Below are 18,182 nucleotides of genomic sequence, written 5' to 3'. Positions count from 1 at the left end.
TTTTGGGGTCCGGTCGTGGGCCTGAACTCTGTGCCTGGGCGCTGTCCCTCAGCTCTTCAGCTCAAGGCTAGCGCTCTATCACTTGAGCCCCAGCGCCTCGTCCGGCTTTTTTCTTTTTGCTTATGTGGTGCTGAGGAATCGAACCCAGGGCCTCATGCATGCAAGGCAAGCTCTCTACCACTGAGCCACCTTCCCAGCCCCTCTCTCAGTCTTTTCTGCCTGCTACACTTTTTCAAAAACTCAAAGGTTGGCCCCAACCTACTTACTGAAACTAGGAAATACCCCAGATTTAAAATAGCCCTCAAACTAAGCTTGAGAAAGCACCTTTTAGGGCTTGACACATGGAGGGTAACTGATAAATGTGTAATCTTTTGGACTTTGTGTGTAGGCCCCTGGGCCTTTTTGCTTAAGGCACTTGAGCCACAGCATCACTTCCAGCTTATTGGTACTTAATTGGAGATAAGAGATAAGAATCTCTTGTACTTTCTTGCCGGAGCTGGCCTTGAACCTCAGATCTCAGCCTCCTAAGTAGCTAGGATTACAGATGTGAGCTACCAGTACCCAGCTTTCTTTGGGGCCGTGTGTGTGTGTGTGTGTGTGTGTGTGTGTGTGTGTGTGTGTGTGTGTGTGTGTGTGTGTGTGTGTGTGTGTGTGTGTGTGTGTGTGTGTGTGTGTGTGTGTGTGTGTGTGTGTGTGTGTGTTGTCAAACTTGAACTCAGGGCATGGGCATCTTTATGCTCAAGACTAGCACTGCACCACTTGTAGGACTTTTTTAAAAAAAAAAAAACAGAATTGCTCTGTGTAGCATAATCTGGCCTCCAACTCAAGTTTCTTCTACCTCTACCTTCAGAGTATGAGGATTGCAGGCATATGCCACCACACCTGGCATAAACATATGTTCTTTTACTTATTCTTTGTGTTTGTATACCCCAATTTTTTGTCCTTAGAACAGAATTAGCTATCTAATATGTTTGCTGATAAATACTTTTATTATTATTGACAATTTTTAAAACTAATCCAAGTAGCTCCACACTTTTAACTTAAAGCATTTCATTCCTTGTTAGTAACACTTACCTATTAAAATAGGTTTATGAATTTTATTATAAGAAATAGAAATTTCATTGACATAAACTTGTAGTAAACTTGAAGAGAACAATGATTTACATTTCCTTATATAAACAAGTTTTTAAAAGTAATGATGCAATCTACTTCATTTAATTTCCAAGCTAGCCAAATGCTGGCTACTCATGCCTGTAATCCTAGCTACTCAGGAGGCTGAGATCTGAATATCACAGTTCAAATCCAGCCCAGGCAGGAAAGTCTATGAGACTTTTATCTCCAGCTAACTTCCAGAAAACAGAAAGTAGTGCTGTGGCTCAAAGAGGAGAGTACTACCCTTGCGCAAAAGAACTCAGGGACAACACCCAGGCTCTAAGTTCAAGCCCCACAACCAATCCACAAAAAGAAAAGAAAACAGAAGCATGTTAAGTCCTTTTAAAGATGACTTGCTCTTTTTTTTATTTATTATTTTTTGGCATTCCAGAGGAAAGAGGAATAGTGTCGCATTTTTCTAAATGAAGCAACAAAGCCCAAGACCTCTTTTTGCCAGCAGAAGTCTGTGTAGCTAAGCTCTAAAGGTCTGTTTGCCACATCTAGGCATTATTGGCCAGGTAACCATTGCAAGGGCATCCTCAACCTCTGGAAGATGCCGGCCCCATACAGGCTTCACATCTCCTGTTGGACCCACATCATGGCTTGCAAGTGGAGTTGAATTTTAAAAGGAAGGAATCAGTTTCACTTTATCTAACTGATACTTTGAAGCTATATTTAATCTTGTGAGAGATCAGCTGAGTGACATTCTAGAGGTGAATTATCTTTGGCATGGGGAAGATTTATGATTCCAGTTTCTAAATTGGTAAATAACTGCAAGGAAGGAAATAAAAAAGAAATCACTGTGAAAAGTTGTAGTTGGCCATGCTAGGCTCCTTTAGATGAGGTTACATAGTGAATGTATTCATGGAGCCTTATGGGATGGAAATTAAATTAAGTAGATTTCATCATTACTTTTTAAAAAATAGATTCCATGGGGCTGGGAAGGTGGCTCAGTGGTAGAGCGCTTGCCTTGCATGCCCGAGGCGCCCTGGGGTCGATTCCTAAGCACCACATAAACAAAAAGGAAAAAGCGGGAAGTGGCATTGTTGCTCAAGTGGTAGAGCAGTAGCCTTGAGCTGAAGAGCTGAGGGACAGTGCCCAGGCCCAGAGTTCAGGCCCACGACCGGACCCAAAAAAAAAAATTAAAAAATAAAAAATAGATTCCTGTCTTGATTTTTTTTTTTCCTGTCTTGATTTTTCTTATGTTCTAATACCAAATTTTAATAGGATTACTAAAACCAAAGCTTGATATAAAACCAATGAAAACTTTGTGCAAATATTCCAAAAAATTTCAAACTCTGACTGGGCGCCAGTGGCTCACATCCATAATCCCAACTACACTAGAGGCTGAGATCTGAGGATCACAGTTCAAAGCCAGCCCAGGCAGGAAAGTCTGTGAGACTTTTATCTCCAATAAACCACCAGAAAACTGGAAGTGGTACTGTGGCTCAAGTGGTAGAGCACTCACATTGAGCTAAAGAACTGAGGGACAAGGGGGGGAGGGGGGAGGCTGGGAAGGGATGTGAAGGGTAAACAAAGGAGGAGGCTGCAATGCTTGGTAAGAAATGTACGCATTATCCTGCCCATGTAACTGTAACTCCTCTGTACAGTATGTTCACAAATAAAATTAAATTTAAATTTAAAAAAAAAAGAACTGAGGGACAGCACCCAGGCCCAGAGTTCAAGCCCCACAACTGCCAAAAAAAATGTCAAACTCTGTAAAATATGTCAATATCTTTTTCAGGACTATTAGTTCAAAATGTTTCATTTCTAGTTAGTTTTTCCTTAATATTCCTTATATTATTAATATTATATTATTTTCCTTATTTTATTTTTCTTTGTATTTGGTAATTAACTAATGATAAGAGTCTCACAGACTTAACTCCTCAAGCTGGCTTTGAACTGTGATCCTCAGATATCAGCCTTCTGAATTACAGGAATGAGCCACTGGCACCCAGCATAATGGCCAGTTTTTAAGATTGCTTTTTGGGGAAATTAATTCTTACTGTTATCCTTTGCTTCTTACAATTTTGTATTTTCAGTTCTCCATTGTTAAGTCTTAGCTTCACTAAGCTAAGCTGTTTTGGCTTGCTGAAATAAACTTGGCCAAATATACTTAAAGGCATAATGAAAAAGCCTAAAAACATTTTGCTAGTATAAGACAAAGACATAAGCCAGAAGGCTCCTCCTCTTTGTGTAGGCAGCTCAGAAAACCTGACAGCACACAGTAACAGCGTTCCATTTATTGTGACAGAGGCTTTGCTCTCCCCATCCTTGTTCCTGTACTGTCAGATTCTTTATCTTTTGAGAACCTACTTAGCAGAGCTCTCTGTTACTGTTAGCCTGAAAGAGATTTTCAGAAGCTCCATGCATCTGATTATGCAGGTAATTTGTGAGTTCTTGTGTAAGCTCTGCGCCACAGTCCTGAAAAATAGTCTGGCACCAACTTATAATTAATATCTGTCAGAATTTACAGCCTAGGAGGTGTTGGAAGGAATAGCCTTGTTAATCCATCCAGACAGTGTATGAAATAAACTTTTACACCTTGTGTAAGCTTCAGAGAGTGATTTACTATATTTCCATGTGTGGGTTTCACAGAAGTGTCTTTCTATATCCTTGCTTTTTTTTTTTTCTAGGAACATTTGTCACTGATCATTCTTTTAATTTTTCTTATTATTATACATAAGCTATATTTTAGCCTTTGTTGGTATCTGAAAGAACCTGGAGAGATTTGCTTTGCTACTAAAATTCTTAATAAAGCCTGGTGGTTTCAAAAAACTAAGAACTTTGGCTGGACATAGAGCCGGTGGCTCCTGCCTGTAACCCTAGCTACCCAGGAGGCTGAGATCTGAGGATCACAGTTCAAATCTAACCCAGGCAGGAAAGTCTATGGGATTCTTTATCTCCAGTTAACCAATAAAAAACCAGAAGTGACCTAGTCCCCAGGGCCCACCAATCTCCCTCCCAAGTGGTCTTCAGTTTCTCTTTGCTAAATAAACTCTTTACAACCCTGGGGAGGTGGGGGGGGGGGGGGGAGCCAGAAGTAGAGCTGTGGCTCAAGTGATAGAGTACTAACTAGCCTTGAGAGAAAAGGCTCACAGGCCCTCAGTTCAAGCCCCAGTATAGGAATAGTGGCCTAATATCCCAAATATATACAAAGAGCTCAAGAAACTAAACCTTCCAAGAATCAACCACTCAAATGGGCAAATGAGCAAAATAGAGACTTCTCAGAAAAAGTAAAAATGGCCAAGCAAAAACACTGAAATTCCTTCTCACTTCCAAATGGTCATCAAAAATACAAACAATAGATGCTGGCACAGATGTGAGGGAAAGGAACTAATACACTGTAGGTGGGAATGTAAACTTGTTTAACCACTCTGGAAAGCAGTATGGAGGAAGAGAGGAAGAAACAATATTCATAATTATCAGTTTGGACATTGGATAAATCCAATGCCTTAGACCAACACAGATTTCTTTTTTTTTTGGGGGGGGGTCCGGTCGTGGGGCCTGAACTCTGGGCCTGAGCGCTGTCCCTCAGCTCTTCAGCTCAAGGCTAGCGCTCTACCACTTGAGCTACAGCGCCACTTCCGGCTTTTTTCTTTTTGCTTATGTGGTGCTGAGGAATTGAACCCAGGGCCTCAGGCATGCAAGGCAAGCACTCTACCAGTGAGCCACCTTCCCAGCCCACAGATTTCTTTTATCCAATGCAAACAAAAAGAAACGAGGTATCAGAAAGATTTCAAAAAACAATAGGTTCTTTTTCTCTTCCTAATGTAATCCTAGATATTTCTCTTTGTTTTCCCCTCTACATTGGCCCTAAGAAACAGGAAATAAGAAGGAAAGAACATAAGTTTGATAAATGGACACATCAGTCAGTACATCAGTACTGTTTGTGTCTGGTTGCTCAGGGGCTGTGATATTTCTTTTATCCTACAGGCTTACTGTGGATTTGTCCGTCCTGGGGTTCCTTCCGAGCATCTTTCTGCTGTGGCCACAGGAAACTGGGGATGTGGTGCATTTGGGGGTGATGCCAGACTGAAAGGTGAGTGAATTGTTCAGAAGGGCAAATATTTAGTTCAAGCCAGATGTTCTTAGAGACCACAAGAGTCTAAGAAAGATTTGGTAAATCCTCTTTTATTCTTACTATGTTTAAACAGTGTATTGTTTTTATGTGTGTGTGTGTGGGGGGGCATTTATCTTTTGATGAACCAGAGATGTTATTCTCCTGAATACAGAAAAGTCAGGGAGAAAATAGTGCAAATGGCTGAGCGATTTCGAACCAAAGTGCCCACACCAACCTTTTCCTTCACCAGAGTAGTTTGGGTTTTGTTGTTATTTGCTTCTTTGTGCTGGTTCTGAGGCTTGAACTCAGGGCCTACATGCTGCCTGAGCTTTTTTCATCAAGTCAGCACTCTAACACTTGAGCCATAGTTCAACTTTTGATTTTTGGGGTGATTAATTGGAAATAAGAATCTCACATAGACATTCCTGCTTGGCCTGGCTTCAAACCATGATCTTCAGATCTCAGCCTCCTGAGTAGCTAGGAATCCAAGGTGTGAGCCACCAGTGCCCAGCCGGGAGTGGTTTTTATGAACAGAGTAGTTTCACTGACCTATTAACTACCAAACAGATGAGTCTGCTATGTTGGGCACTGTGGTTGGCACTGAAGAGGTAAAGCTGAATAAGAGATAGTCTCTGGTTGGAGAGAGGCTTAGACAAATACAGCACACATGATGAGTACTCTGATAGTGGGGGATAGGTGGGGAGCTGTCCGTTGAATGGCACCAAGAAAGAGGCATGTGAATGCCTGTTAAAGACCAATGTTTGTATTTTATTGTTTTGTGGTAGGAAAAAGTCACAAAAGCCAATCAACAAAACTTTTGGCCCTTTATCACATTATAACACTTGCTTTACTTTTCAAAATATCAGTTATAGAAAATAGTATTGTATATTTAGGACAGTTACCATTTCATTTCACCTGGACTTATTCAACACAAATAGTAATAATTTTGACACAAACTACCCAGAGTAAATGAATGCAGAGCCTACAGATTGCCAGGTAGAATTCCCTGCACAACTGCCTCCACTTCAATCTGCAGCCAAAAAGCTTGGACCCCCCTAGGTAGCCTGCATTTCTGGCCAGCTGGCCAATCTGAGAGGCTCCCATGACTCCTTCAGTTTGAAATCAACTGAAGTTACCCATTGCGCCCCCAATCCTATACTTAAGATCACGTAAAGATAAACATAGAATGAGATCTAGGAGGGCGTGCAGAGCATTGATAACCCCTATGATCTGTTTCCTTATACATGCTAACATGTTCTAGAAGTGAGTTCTGCCTATTGTGGTACCCAGAGTTTTTATTGGGGTCTCCATTACATAGGTGTGCTTGATCAAATCAGTGGTCATGTGATTGAACCCTATCTTCCTGGAAATTGGGCTCTCTGAATAGACCCAATTAGCCAAAGACAATTTTTTCATTTTTTTTAAATTTATAGAAGAGAAGTTTATAAAATTCATTATCAGCCTGAATTTATCTGAGGAAATCTTTTCTTCACTCTGGGCTCATTGATCTTCTGACAGATGCTTCTTTTTTTTTCCCCTCCCGTTTTTCTCTTAAGTAAAATGAATGGCTGGATTCATGCCATCAATCCAAAAACCAGGTCTGCTGTAAGCCTGGCTATTTGTGCTGGACAATGTGAAAAGCTTTATAAATGTGTTCATTTCTGTCCTTTTCTTTGTGGCTTAAAAGACAGGAAGCTTGTTTGTTCTGGTAGCTATCAGGTATAGTAGTCAAAGATTTCAGTTGTATGATTCATTTTCTCAGTTACTGAGATTTTGAAGCTTTGGAATTACTCTTAGACAACTCCCTCCTCTCATTTGCTTAGATGATCAAAATATTACAGGCAGTTACAGTGTCTTTCAGTAGAGGATTAATTTCTTAAACTGTGATTAAAAAAAAAAAATCTGGGAGCTGGGAAGTTGGCTCAGTGGTAGAGTGCTTGCCTAGCATGCATATGAGGCCCTGGATTCGATTCCTCAGCACCACATAAGCAGAAAAAAGGCTGGAAGTGGAACTGTGACTCAAGTAATAGGGCGCTGGCCTTGAGCTGAAGAGCTGAGGGACAGCACCCAGGCCCAGAGTTCAGCCCCCAAGGCAGGGGGTAGGGAAGGGATGGGCGGCGGGGGTGGGGGGGGAGAGGGAATGTCTGTGAGCCTGGTGCTGGTGGCTCACACTTGTAATTCTAGCTACTCAAACCGAGATCTGAGGATCAAGATTCAAAACCTGCTCAGGCATACAACTCTGAGAGACTCTTCTTCAATCAACTTGGGGCAAAAAGCCAGAAGTAGAGCTGTCGCTCAAGTGATTGAGCTGTTGCTCAGGTGACTGAGCTTATTTTTACACACGATGTGAAGTAGTGGTCTGGTCTCACTCCTGCAGGTGGATACTCATTTTGCCCATTTGTTGAAGATACTGTCTTTTCTCCATTGTATGATTATATGTTTTTACCTCTTTGTAAAAATAAGTTGGCTGTAGATTTGTGGCTTTATTCCTAGATCTTCTATATTGTTTCATTGGTCTTCAGGTCTGTTTTTGTGCTGGTATCATGCTGTTTTTGTTACTGTAGTATAATTTGAAGTCTGGTATTATGATACCTCCAACAATGCTCTTTTTAGTTCAAATTACTTTTGCTGTTCAGAGTCTTCTTTGGACTGACTTTGTAATTCTGTGAGGGATGACATTTGGATTCCAAATGCTATGGCACTGAATTTGTGGATTGCTTTTGACAGTGACCTCTTGTACTTTGGTGCACCTTTGAGGCTCTCAGTCTTTCTGAGCACTCTAAAGGACATGAGAAAGTGCTTTTGAATTTGAAATATCTTTAGATAGGGTCTTCCTGGTTTGCAGTAGTTCTTCATGATGGTGATAAAGCAGTATACACTTAGCCAGGCATGGGTGTCTCATGCCTGTAATCATAGCTACTCAGGAGGCTGAGATCCGAGAATCACCTTTTGAAGCTAGCAGAGGCAGGAAAGACCATGAGACTCTTATCTCCAAGAAACTACCAGGAAGCCAGAAGTGGAGGTCTGGCTTCTAGTTGTAGAGCGTGAGCCTTGAGCAAAAGAAGTTCAGGGACAGTGCTCAGGCCCTGAGTTCAAGCTCCAGGACCAGAAAAAAAAAAAAGTTGTACATACTCAGTAGAAACCGTACTTCCAATATAAAACTTTCATTTTTTTTCCCCAAGATCAAATAATTCTGGGCAGCTGCCACTCATACCCTAAGATCCCCATGGAAGGGCAGTGTGTTATGCTAAATAAGTTAGATGATTAAATGCACTTTCCTCTTTCCATATTTTCAACTAACCGTAGGTTTGTCAAGGCATAGCCCCCACTGTAAGTCAATGCACATTAGTATCTCAAGATGGCTCCCTTCTTTGCATTTGGATTTAAAAATTTTGTTAGTTTTGCTGGGCACTGGTGGCTTATACCTGTAATCCTAACTTCTCAGAAGTCAGAGATCTGAGCATAGAGGTGCAAACCTAGCTCAAACAAAGAAGAAGCTTGTGCTCTGTAATCTTGTAGATTATTTCACATTCCTTCATTGGTAAAGTAGAAGTAGCTTTTTTCCCTGTTTTTCTACATCACATCTAAGAGGAGATTGTATGGTGGCCTCTTGCCTCAACTGTACACCAAGTACAGGAAGTGTTCAGGAGATAACCTTATGTAAATTTTTTAATAAGTAGATAAATTGTGCTCTGACTTGTAATATTACTGTACTGTAAAGATGTAGATGATACTATTTCTGTTTCTTTAGTTCCTCTCTTACTTTACTAATTACTTTGCTAGCTTAGAATCAAGATGGCTAAACTTTAGACAAACCATTAATCTTGGAAAGTCTTAAACCTAGGTAGTGTCAGTGAATCATTGCCTGCTGTGTGATGGTTGGCCTTGTCACTTGGGGGTTCATGGGAATTATGGGTATGGAAGTGGGGCACAAGATAGAATTGTGCAACAGCTTTTGTCTGCCAGAGGTATCAGAACTCTGTATCCTTCTCCCTGAAAAGATCACATTCTCCATCTCTGTCCTAGCCTTCCCTGAGTAAGATTCTCCTTACTTAACATTCCTGTACTGCCTTCTTTGTGTCCCCATGCTACCTGAGATTGTGGTCTTGTGTGATAAAGTACAGTCAGGAATGTCTGGAGTATTTGTTTTCAAAGGTCATGCCAAGTTAATGGATCTGGGAAATAAGTAGTTTGGGGACACTGAAGTTGGTGATGATCAGGTATAAGAATCACTGCATTTTCTTCTTGTGTTGTTACCCTTCAGTTTTATGACTCTATTTGTACGAATGGGAAGCCAAGGTTGGTAGACAAACTAATGAGTCTGTCTAAAGAGACACAGCTAGTAAGTGTCTGAATTGGCCCTGTCTTCCTCAAAAACCACTGTGTTCATTATTGTTGTCATTGCTGTCAAAGAATATACTGAGAACATTCTTTACCTGTATAAGCACACAGCAACCTATTATAAAAGCTCTGTTTTCCTCTTACAAGTGATATAACTGAAACATAGAGAAGAAGATAATCAGCCTAAAATCACACAGACAGCAAATGCCAGTAGCAGAATTCAAACCTGGATTGAGACCACGGTCTGTGCTTTTGTTATTTTAATCCATATTGGATTTAGATCTAGATATGGGAGCTGCCACTTCAGAGGGAATGGTAGGATTGTCTTTGTACAAATGACTTGGTACACAGTCCAGAAGCAGAATGGGTGAGATCATGTGATCTTGAGATAGAATGCCAAAGTTCAAATCTCAACTCTGCACACTGGCTAGGTTATCTTAGACAAATTACTTAGCCTTTTTTTTTTTTTTGGATCCAGTCGTGGGGCCTGAACTTTGGGCTTGGGCGCTATCCCTCAGCTCTTCAGCTCAAGGCTAGCACTCTATCACTTGAGCCACAGCGCCACTTCTGGCTTTTTTTTTTTTTCTGCTTATGTGGTGCTGAGGAATTGAACCCGGGGCCTCAAGCATGCAAGGCAAGCGTTCTACCACTAAGCCGCCTTCCCAGCCCCTACTTAGCCTTTTGATACCTAAGTTTCTTTATTCTCAAAGTGGAGATAATGTTAATAATTGCTTTGCTCTGTTTCTATAAGGATTAAGTGAGTTAGTCTTGTAAATCATGAGTTGGTACTTATGAAACTTAGGAGTGTGTTCATATTGCTGTAAGTGCTCTGTGTTAGCATGTATTACTAACATCACATGGTGATGGGTTTATACCTCACATGTGGTATGAGTAGGCAGTACTTTACATAATTTTTTACTTGCTGTAGTTGCAGCAGGACCTTGTAAACTGTTTTTCTCATGTTATTCATATTTATTTGCATTTTCCTCATAGCTTAAAATTGCTGCCAAAAAGAAAATTAAAACCAAGCTCCCTGCAGATTAATTTAAGTGATTATTTTGGCACCTATTTGTGCTTGAAGTTAGATTTGCTGCTTTTTTATCAGACTTGGAATTCATCCACTTACCCCATTAGATTTGTCACTCATTCCTATCTAGCTTGGTGCAAGAGAGTTCACTGAAATCATGAGCATGATTCACTAGATTTGTAAAGATCTTAGAGTGTCACAGTGAGATCCATAGACAGTGCTATTTAAAATGAGCTTTTATCAGTGATTGCTGCTGTATTTAGTATTGAGATTAATTTGTCTTCCTGGAAATTTCATTTGGGTATTTATAGTCTAACATCTAAATCAGAAAGGAAAATTCTAATAGTGACTATGGAATCCTCATCTTTGAAGGAGAAAAATGGGGCCAAGAGAGTTTAGTGGAAGTGACGCTAAAAAGAGCTAGCAGAGACTGAGGACTTGGGTCTCCTACCTCCTGCTCCTAACTCATCTAAACTGCTGTGGAATGGTTTGACTTGAACAGAAATCTAGGTGAAATCACAAATGTTGTGTGTAGGTTCAGTGTACCACTTCAAAAAAGAAAAAAGAAAAGGAGAGATAAGGGGGCGTGTGAATTGGCTTTATTACTTCTTTCCTCACTCATGCTAGGATCCAGTCTCTGCTTGGTAGTTGGGTCAAGCTTAACTTTAAGAGCTTGACCACTGTGTCACAATGGCCTGTGAGGTGTTCTTAAAAACAAATTCTGCATGGAAACAAAATTAAGCTGTTTTTATTAATACTTCATTATCATAAATGGCAAATGGCTAGTACTTTAGTCAGTTGGAACTAGAACAAAAAGGACTTTTCTTTTGACTCCTGTTTTTTTTTTCTCATTGTGGGGCATGAACTCCAGGCCTGGGCTCTGTCCCTAGTCTCCTTTTGCTCAAGGCTAGCACTCTACTACTTGAGCTACAGTGCCAATTCTGGCTTTTTCTGTGATTAATTGGACATAAGAGTCTCACAGACTTTCCTGCCCAGTCTGGCTTCAAACCGTGATCCTAGAATCTCAGCCTCCTGAGTAACTAGGATTACAGGTGTGAGCCTGTGGCACCTGGCTACTCTTTAACTGTTTTTAAGAGGAAACACTTAAAGCTAAATTTTCATTCTCACTGAAAGATAAGACAATTTCTCTTAGAAGGTAAAGATGACGATTCATTAGTTTCCATTTTTATATGTAGTTTAGGTTAATTGGGAACCTTTTGAAGTTGAATGTACTGAAGTTTTAATATACATGTGTAAGTTGCTTGAGCAGTTTTAATTAAAACTTACCTCTATTTTGAAACTAATTACTTTCAACATTCTGAGATTAATGAGGCTTAGTCATGACACCTCCCAGGTTGAGGGTGCTCCATAAATATTAGTTTGATGTTTGCCTGATCTAGTCTTTCTTTATTTTTTTTATTCTTTTTTGTGGTGATGGCACTAACTGAGGAACTTATACATTACAAAGCAAATACCGTACCACTTGAGCCATATTTTCAGCTCTTTTTGCTTCAGTTACGTTACAGTAGGGTCTTGAGTTTTTACCCAGGCCAGCCATAGACGTTTGACTTCTATCTATGCCTCCTGCATTCCTGGGATTACAGGTATGAACTCCTATTGCTGGTTTATTTTGTTGACATGGGCTCTTGCGGGCTGGGAAGGTGGCTCAGTGGTAGAGCGCTTGCCTTGCATGCATGAGGCCCTGGGTTCGATTCCTCAGCACCACATAAGCCGGAAAAAAAAAGTCGGAAGTGGCACTGTGGCTCAAGTGGTAGAGTGCTAGCTGAAGAGCTGAGGGACAGTGCCCAGGCCCAGAGTTCAGGCCCTCTACCGGACCCAGAAAAAAAAAAAATACACAACATGGGCTCTTGCTAAGTTTTCGCCCAGGCTAGCTTTGAGTCACAGTCCTCCCAATCTCCTCCAGATAGTTGGCATTACAGGCATGAACTATTGCGCCTTGCCCTAATCCAGTCTGTATAATGATGGTCACTCAGAGAGCGAGAATATTCCTACTTCAGAGCTCCAGCAAGGCTTTCCAGTTCATCTCTGGCTTTCCCCTGTCACCAGAAGCCTTTTTTCCTAATGTATTAATGTATATAAGTTGGGGGATTCATTTTTTTCCAGTGGTTTGTAATTCATTACCATATTTAGTATTTTGGTGCTTAGCTTGTTCACATTTAGTGATGAGAACTCCTTCAGAATGACTTCCATTTCCTTGTGATATAATGATGATCAAGGCTCATCTTGTGCCTTTCTTGTCCCAACCATGGAACCAGGCATTTCCTTGAACAGTTTCTTGTAGGAGAAATAGTATTAAAGCCAAGACCTGGACTTTAAGTGTGCTTGTTGCTACAGGAATGCATGCTTTCTGCCCAGTTTAGCAATCAGTGCTGGAAAATTCATATGTCCATCCTTATTCACATATACATACTTGTATGATTTAGACATCATGAGGTTTTTTTGTGTTTTTGTTTTTGTTTTTTGGTTGGTCATAAGGCTTGAACTCTAGGCCTGGATGCTATCCCTTAGCTCTTCAGCTCAAGGCAAGCACTCTACCACTTGAGCCACAATGTCACTTCCGGTTTCCTAGTGGTTTATTAGAGATGAGTCTCACAGACTTTCCTGCCCTGAGTGGCTTTGAACCGTGATCCTCAGATCTGAGACTTATGAGTAGCTAGGATTACAGGTGTGAGCCACTGACACCCAGAGACATTATGAGTCTTTACACCAGGGCCTTCTCCTGTGCATGCCTGGCAACAGCATGAATCTTCACACTAGTGCCTTCTCCTGTCCATCTTCAAAGTTCTTTCTGGCTTCTGTTATTCTTTCTTTTTTTTTTTTTTTTTCTGTCGGTCATGGGGCTTGAACTCTGGGCCTGGGTGTTGTCCCTCAGCTCTTCAGCTCAAGGCTAGTGCTCTACCACTTGAGCTACAGCTCCACTTCCTGTTGTTGTTATTTTTTCTCGTGGTTTATTGGAGATAAGAGTTTCACGGACTTTATTGCCCGGACTGGCTTTGAACCATGATCCTCAGATCTCAGCCTCCTTAGTAGCTAGGATTACAGGCATGAGCCACCGGCGCCCAGCTTTCTCTTATTCTTTGATTGTGCATTCTTTCTTTAGTGAGAATTTCAGCTCCCAGCAACAGCAACACATTTATTCTTTTGCTTGTTCCTCCAATATACTTAAAACTAGGTTCATCTATACAATGATAGTAAGCTAGCCTAGTGAAAAAAAATAAAATTAGTTTGCACCTTTTTTCTCCTTGCTTACTTAAGCCCTGAGGATAATCAAATACTGCTTTTTTTTTCCTTTTCCTGAACATTCATTACAATATTCATTTGAACTAAAATTAAGTTTATTTTAATTTGCTTTTAATTCTAGATAACTCTCCATTTCCATTCATATTGTTAATTTTATTTCTTGAATATGTAAAATGCTCTCTGAAATGCTCTCAAATCATAACTATAAAAGAGCATCTTTCATAATTTAATTTTATTTCCATTTTCTCGTTTGATATAAAAGTCATGTAATAGCAAAAGAACATTTATTGTAATATGTTGTTTTTTATTTTCAAAATAATTTTGGGTAACATCCAAAAAAAAAGTACTCTACTTATGAACTATAACCCCTCTGTACATCACCTTTATAACAATAAAAAATAAAAAATTTAGAAATAATGATTTCTACCAATCTTAATAAAGACTATAAAGGAGCTTAATTTGTGGAAACACATCTCAATTAAGACTGTAAAGGAGCTTAATTTATGATAGGAGCTTTGATGTATAGACAGACATATAGCTAGCTGTATAGATGGAATGGCTCTTTTAGTACACCAGAGTTAATTCCAGTATATGTATACCTTGACTCAGTAGGTCAGTTTTGGGAATCTTGTGGTGATACAACTGGGAGTGTTAGGACCTCCTTAAATGTGTCTCTGATGCAAAAGACTAGTGACTGTGTAATAAGACAAAGTTATTAAATCAAGATTAAATAATCCAAAGTAATATCAGTGAATTAGTAAATGCCTTGGTTGCTGTTTCAAATATACTTTCCTTTTTTTTTTTTTTTTTTTTGTGGTTGAGAAATAGTGCCTGTGTAGAAATTGTGCAGTCTAACGATATTTTCAGCAGCCTATTTGAAGAGTCACACAGCTGGTTGGCTTATACCCATCTTCTGTCCACCTTGTCTAATAATGTGTTAGGTCTATAAATCTTTAATCCAGGATAAAGCTGTAGCATACCAGCTACAACTTAGCTGGCTGAAAGAGCTAATGGCATTGGGATAGGAAATATAACAAGGCTCTGCTTCTTCTCTGCTTACAGCCTTAATACAGATACTGGCAGCGGCTGCAGCTGAACGAGATGTGGTTTATTTCACCTTTGGGGACTCAGAATTGATGAGAGACATTTACAGCATGCACACTTTCCTTACTGAGAGGAAACTGACTGTTGGTAAGTGCAAGATGGTCTTGACACTTGGTATCTAGATGGATTGTATACCATTTAGGAGGAATACTTGCTTAATCTGGATGAATCACAGTAGGTAAGAAGAAACAAATGTGCACCTTGCAATGGGGAGGAAAGAGTTCTCAGGGGAAGTGTCTACAGTCTTCTTTACTGGCAGAATTTCATCCATGCTGTTGAATAAATATGTCAGCTTATTATAAAATATGGTCTAGCAGGGCACCAGGATACATTCCTGTAATTCCAGCTACTTGAGAGTCTGAGACAAGAGAATTGTCATTTTCTGGCTAACCTGGGCAACATAGTGAGACACCATCTTTACAAAAGAAAAGGAAAACCGGGTGCCAGTGGCTCACATCTGTAATCATAGCTCCTCAGGAGGCTGAGATATAAGGATCACAGTTTGAAGCCAGCCCAGGCAAGAAAGTCTCTGAGACTCTTATTTCCAGTTAACCACCAAAGAAGCCAAAAGTGAAGCTGTGGCTTAACTGGTAGTGCTAGCCTTGGGCAAAACAACTCAGGGACAGTGCCTAGGCCCTGATTTCAAGTCCCAGGACTGGCACCCAGGAAAAAAAAAAATAGGTTTAAAAAGCTAAGATAAATGTCCGTGTTTACTTTTTTGTATAGGGGGACTATGGAGTATAGTATAGTTCAATAGAGCACATGTTTCATGTAAGAGAGATCCTGGGTTCCAATCCACTGAACAACAACAACAACAAAAAAAAAAAAATAGAACAGGTAGAGGACACATATGAAGACATATGAAGGTAGGTTCAAGCCTGAGTCCTGTTTGTTGCATCCGTCAGAATGCATTGTGCTCATCCATGGGAGATGACCCTGGCAGGGATTCATAGACCATGTTCCACCTGTAACCTGCTGTGATCATGACCCAAGTAGTTTCTTTAAAGTAGTCTTAAAATGTTTATGTCAGGAAAGCCTCCTGGGCATATGAAATCATGCTACATTTTCAAAAGCTAAATCTGAACCTATTCTGTTTAGATTAAGATAAAACTTTTTTTATGTACAAATCTTAACTGAAAACATTCTGGCCTTTTATACTCTAGGAGAAGTGTATAAGCTATTGTTACGATATTACAGCGAAGAATGCAGAAACTGTTCCACCCCAGGACCAGACACCAAGCTTTATCCATTCATATACCATGCTGCTGAGTCATCTGAGGAGACGGCTGACCAGGCTGGACAAAGGACAGGAGCATGAGGAGCAAATAAATAGAACAGCCTTCACCTCTTGAAGACATCCTGCTGGAGTTGTCTGGTGTCTCATGAGCTAACTCCAGTTGATACAAGCGTGTATATAACCCATATTTGTAATCACGGGTGTGGTCCCTCTACACACAAGCAATTGTCATATACTCCCTCCATCCTGATCTACTTGGGTTTATACATGTGTTCTTTCCATTTTCTTGTGTTTCAGTCTTCATTCTTTGATTTGATTAAGTTCTTGTGAAACCTCAAGAAAGATTATGCTTAGCTGCTATATCTTTTCCTGTCTGTGTACTATGCCAGTTGCTTCTGCAGCTAGTGGACACAAATGAGCCTGGGAAGAAGGTGAAATCCAGGAATCTCTGTAATGGGATGTGCCACAAATCTCCTTGTAGGCCTTTCACTCCCCAACTTTGGTAGGCTTGCATTGTTTGAATTTTTGAATTTTGAAAATTAACCGTACATGTTGCATAACAAAAGTATTCTAGGTTAAAACAGTCAAAGATGAATAATTTTCAAGACTAGTTCCCTTGAGTCATTAACTTTGTCCACTTTAATTGACATTGTTTTGGAAGCTGACCAAGATAAAATGAAATGAAGAACAAAAAGTTTTCCTCATATGCTATAAAGAAAATAGATTTCAGAGAATTGAGGGTTTGTTTTTGTTGTTTTCTTGAGATTTTCTTCTTTTTAAATTAGGGTCAATGTTGTACTGTGGTGCTTGAGGCATATTTCTATAACCAAAGTTTGGCAACTGGAAACTTCATACTGATTTGTACATATTAAAGTTTCTGTGCTATTCAGAAGTTATCTAATTGATGTTTTCATTAATAAATCATTTGTCAGGACCTCCCACATCATCTGTATTTTATATACATACACATATATATGAGCATGTTCTATAATTGTATCTGTTTAGGAACACAAAGTCTAGGGCCAGCTGAGTGGGGGTGAGGCATGATTAGGGTTAGGCTAAATGGAGGCTCAGCTTAAAATATGTTTTTCACATTTGTGTCCATTTAGGGGGAGAAAAAAAACAAAAACAGGTGCTGGTGGCTCATGCCTGTAATCCTAGCTACTCAGGATGCTAAGATCTGAGGATCACAGTTCAAAGCCAACCCTGGGCAGAAATGTCCATGAGACTTATCTCCAATTAACCACCAGAAAATCAGAAGTGGCACTGGGCCCAAAGTGGTAGAGTGCTAGCCTTGAGCAAAAGAGCTCAGGGACAGTGCCCAGGCCTTGAGTTCAGAAAGCCCCACAACCGACAAAAAAAAAAAAAAAAAACCTAGCAACAAAATAACCATGTCTTTGGGAGGTGATTAAACTAGAAGCCAAAGCTAATCCCATGCTTAACTACATAGATTTTTATCATGAAAATCACATAGAGATTTTCAAAGTAGTCCCAACCACACTGTAGAAGTTCCAGTTTACAGCCAGGAAAAGCCAATAAAGTTTAAATCTTCTTAATAAGGAGCTTGGAAATAGTTGGTCTGAACTTGTTATCCTCACTCACAGGAAAAAACAAACAGTGTCTGGGCCATTATTGGTAACTCTACATTTCTATAGATGAGGCGATAATGGGATTAAACCTAACAAGTCAGTCCCTTGTCTTTGATGAAGTGCTTTACTGTATTTAATATTATTTATTTATTTATTTAGTCCGTTGTAGGGCCTGAACTCTGGGCCTGGCACTGTCCCTCAGCTCTTCAGCACCACTTCCAGCTATTTCTGCTTATGTGGTGCTGAGGAAATGAACCCATGGCCTCATGCACGCTAGGCAAGCACTCTACCACTGAGCTACCTTCGCAGCCCTTAACTAAGATTTTTAACCAAGTCCCAAATGCAGAGGAATTTGGCTTCATTTCCACTGATTCTAGAATCTCAACTCTGTTTCAGTTAAGCATTTAT

General features: G+C 40.1%; 1 protein-coding gene across 2 annotated transcripts in view; it reads left to right on the top strand.

The window, feature by feature from the left end:
- The window catches only part of Parg (poly(ADP-ribose) glycohydrolase), a 113,077-nt gene extending 95,951 nt beyond the window's left edge, over positions 1 to 17,126 (top strand). The window contains exons 16-19 of one of the 2 annotated variants that reach the window (XM_042696319.1): positions 5,089 to 5,194; positions 14,907 to 15,035; positions 16,112 to 16,260; positions 16,292 to 17,126. In XM_042696319.1, coding sequence (XP_042552253.1) covers positions 5,089 to 5,194; positions 14,907 to 15,035; positions 16,112 to 16,260; positions 16,292 to 16,300 — 393 coding nt within the window. In that variant the 3' untranslated portion in view covers positions 16,301 to 17,126. Of the gene's footprint in view, positions 1 to 5,088; positions 5,195 to 14,906; positions 15,036 to 16,111 lie in introns of both variants that reach the window. The other variant, XM_042696320.1, reaches the window with a different exon arrangement.
- The last annotated feature ends 1,056 nt before the right edge of the window (positions 17,127 to 18,182 follow it).

Source organism: Dipodomys spectabilis, unplaced genomic scaffold (assembly GCF_019054845.1).
Source record: "Dipodomys spectabilis isolate Male_0828 unplaced genomic scaffold, ASM1905484v1 ptg000207l, whole genome shotgun sequence".
NCBI lineage: Eukaryota > Metazoa > Chordata > Mammalia > Rodentia > Heteromyidae > Dipodomys > Dipodomys spectabilis.
This window is presented reverse-complemented; position numbering and strand designations above follow the sequence as displayed.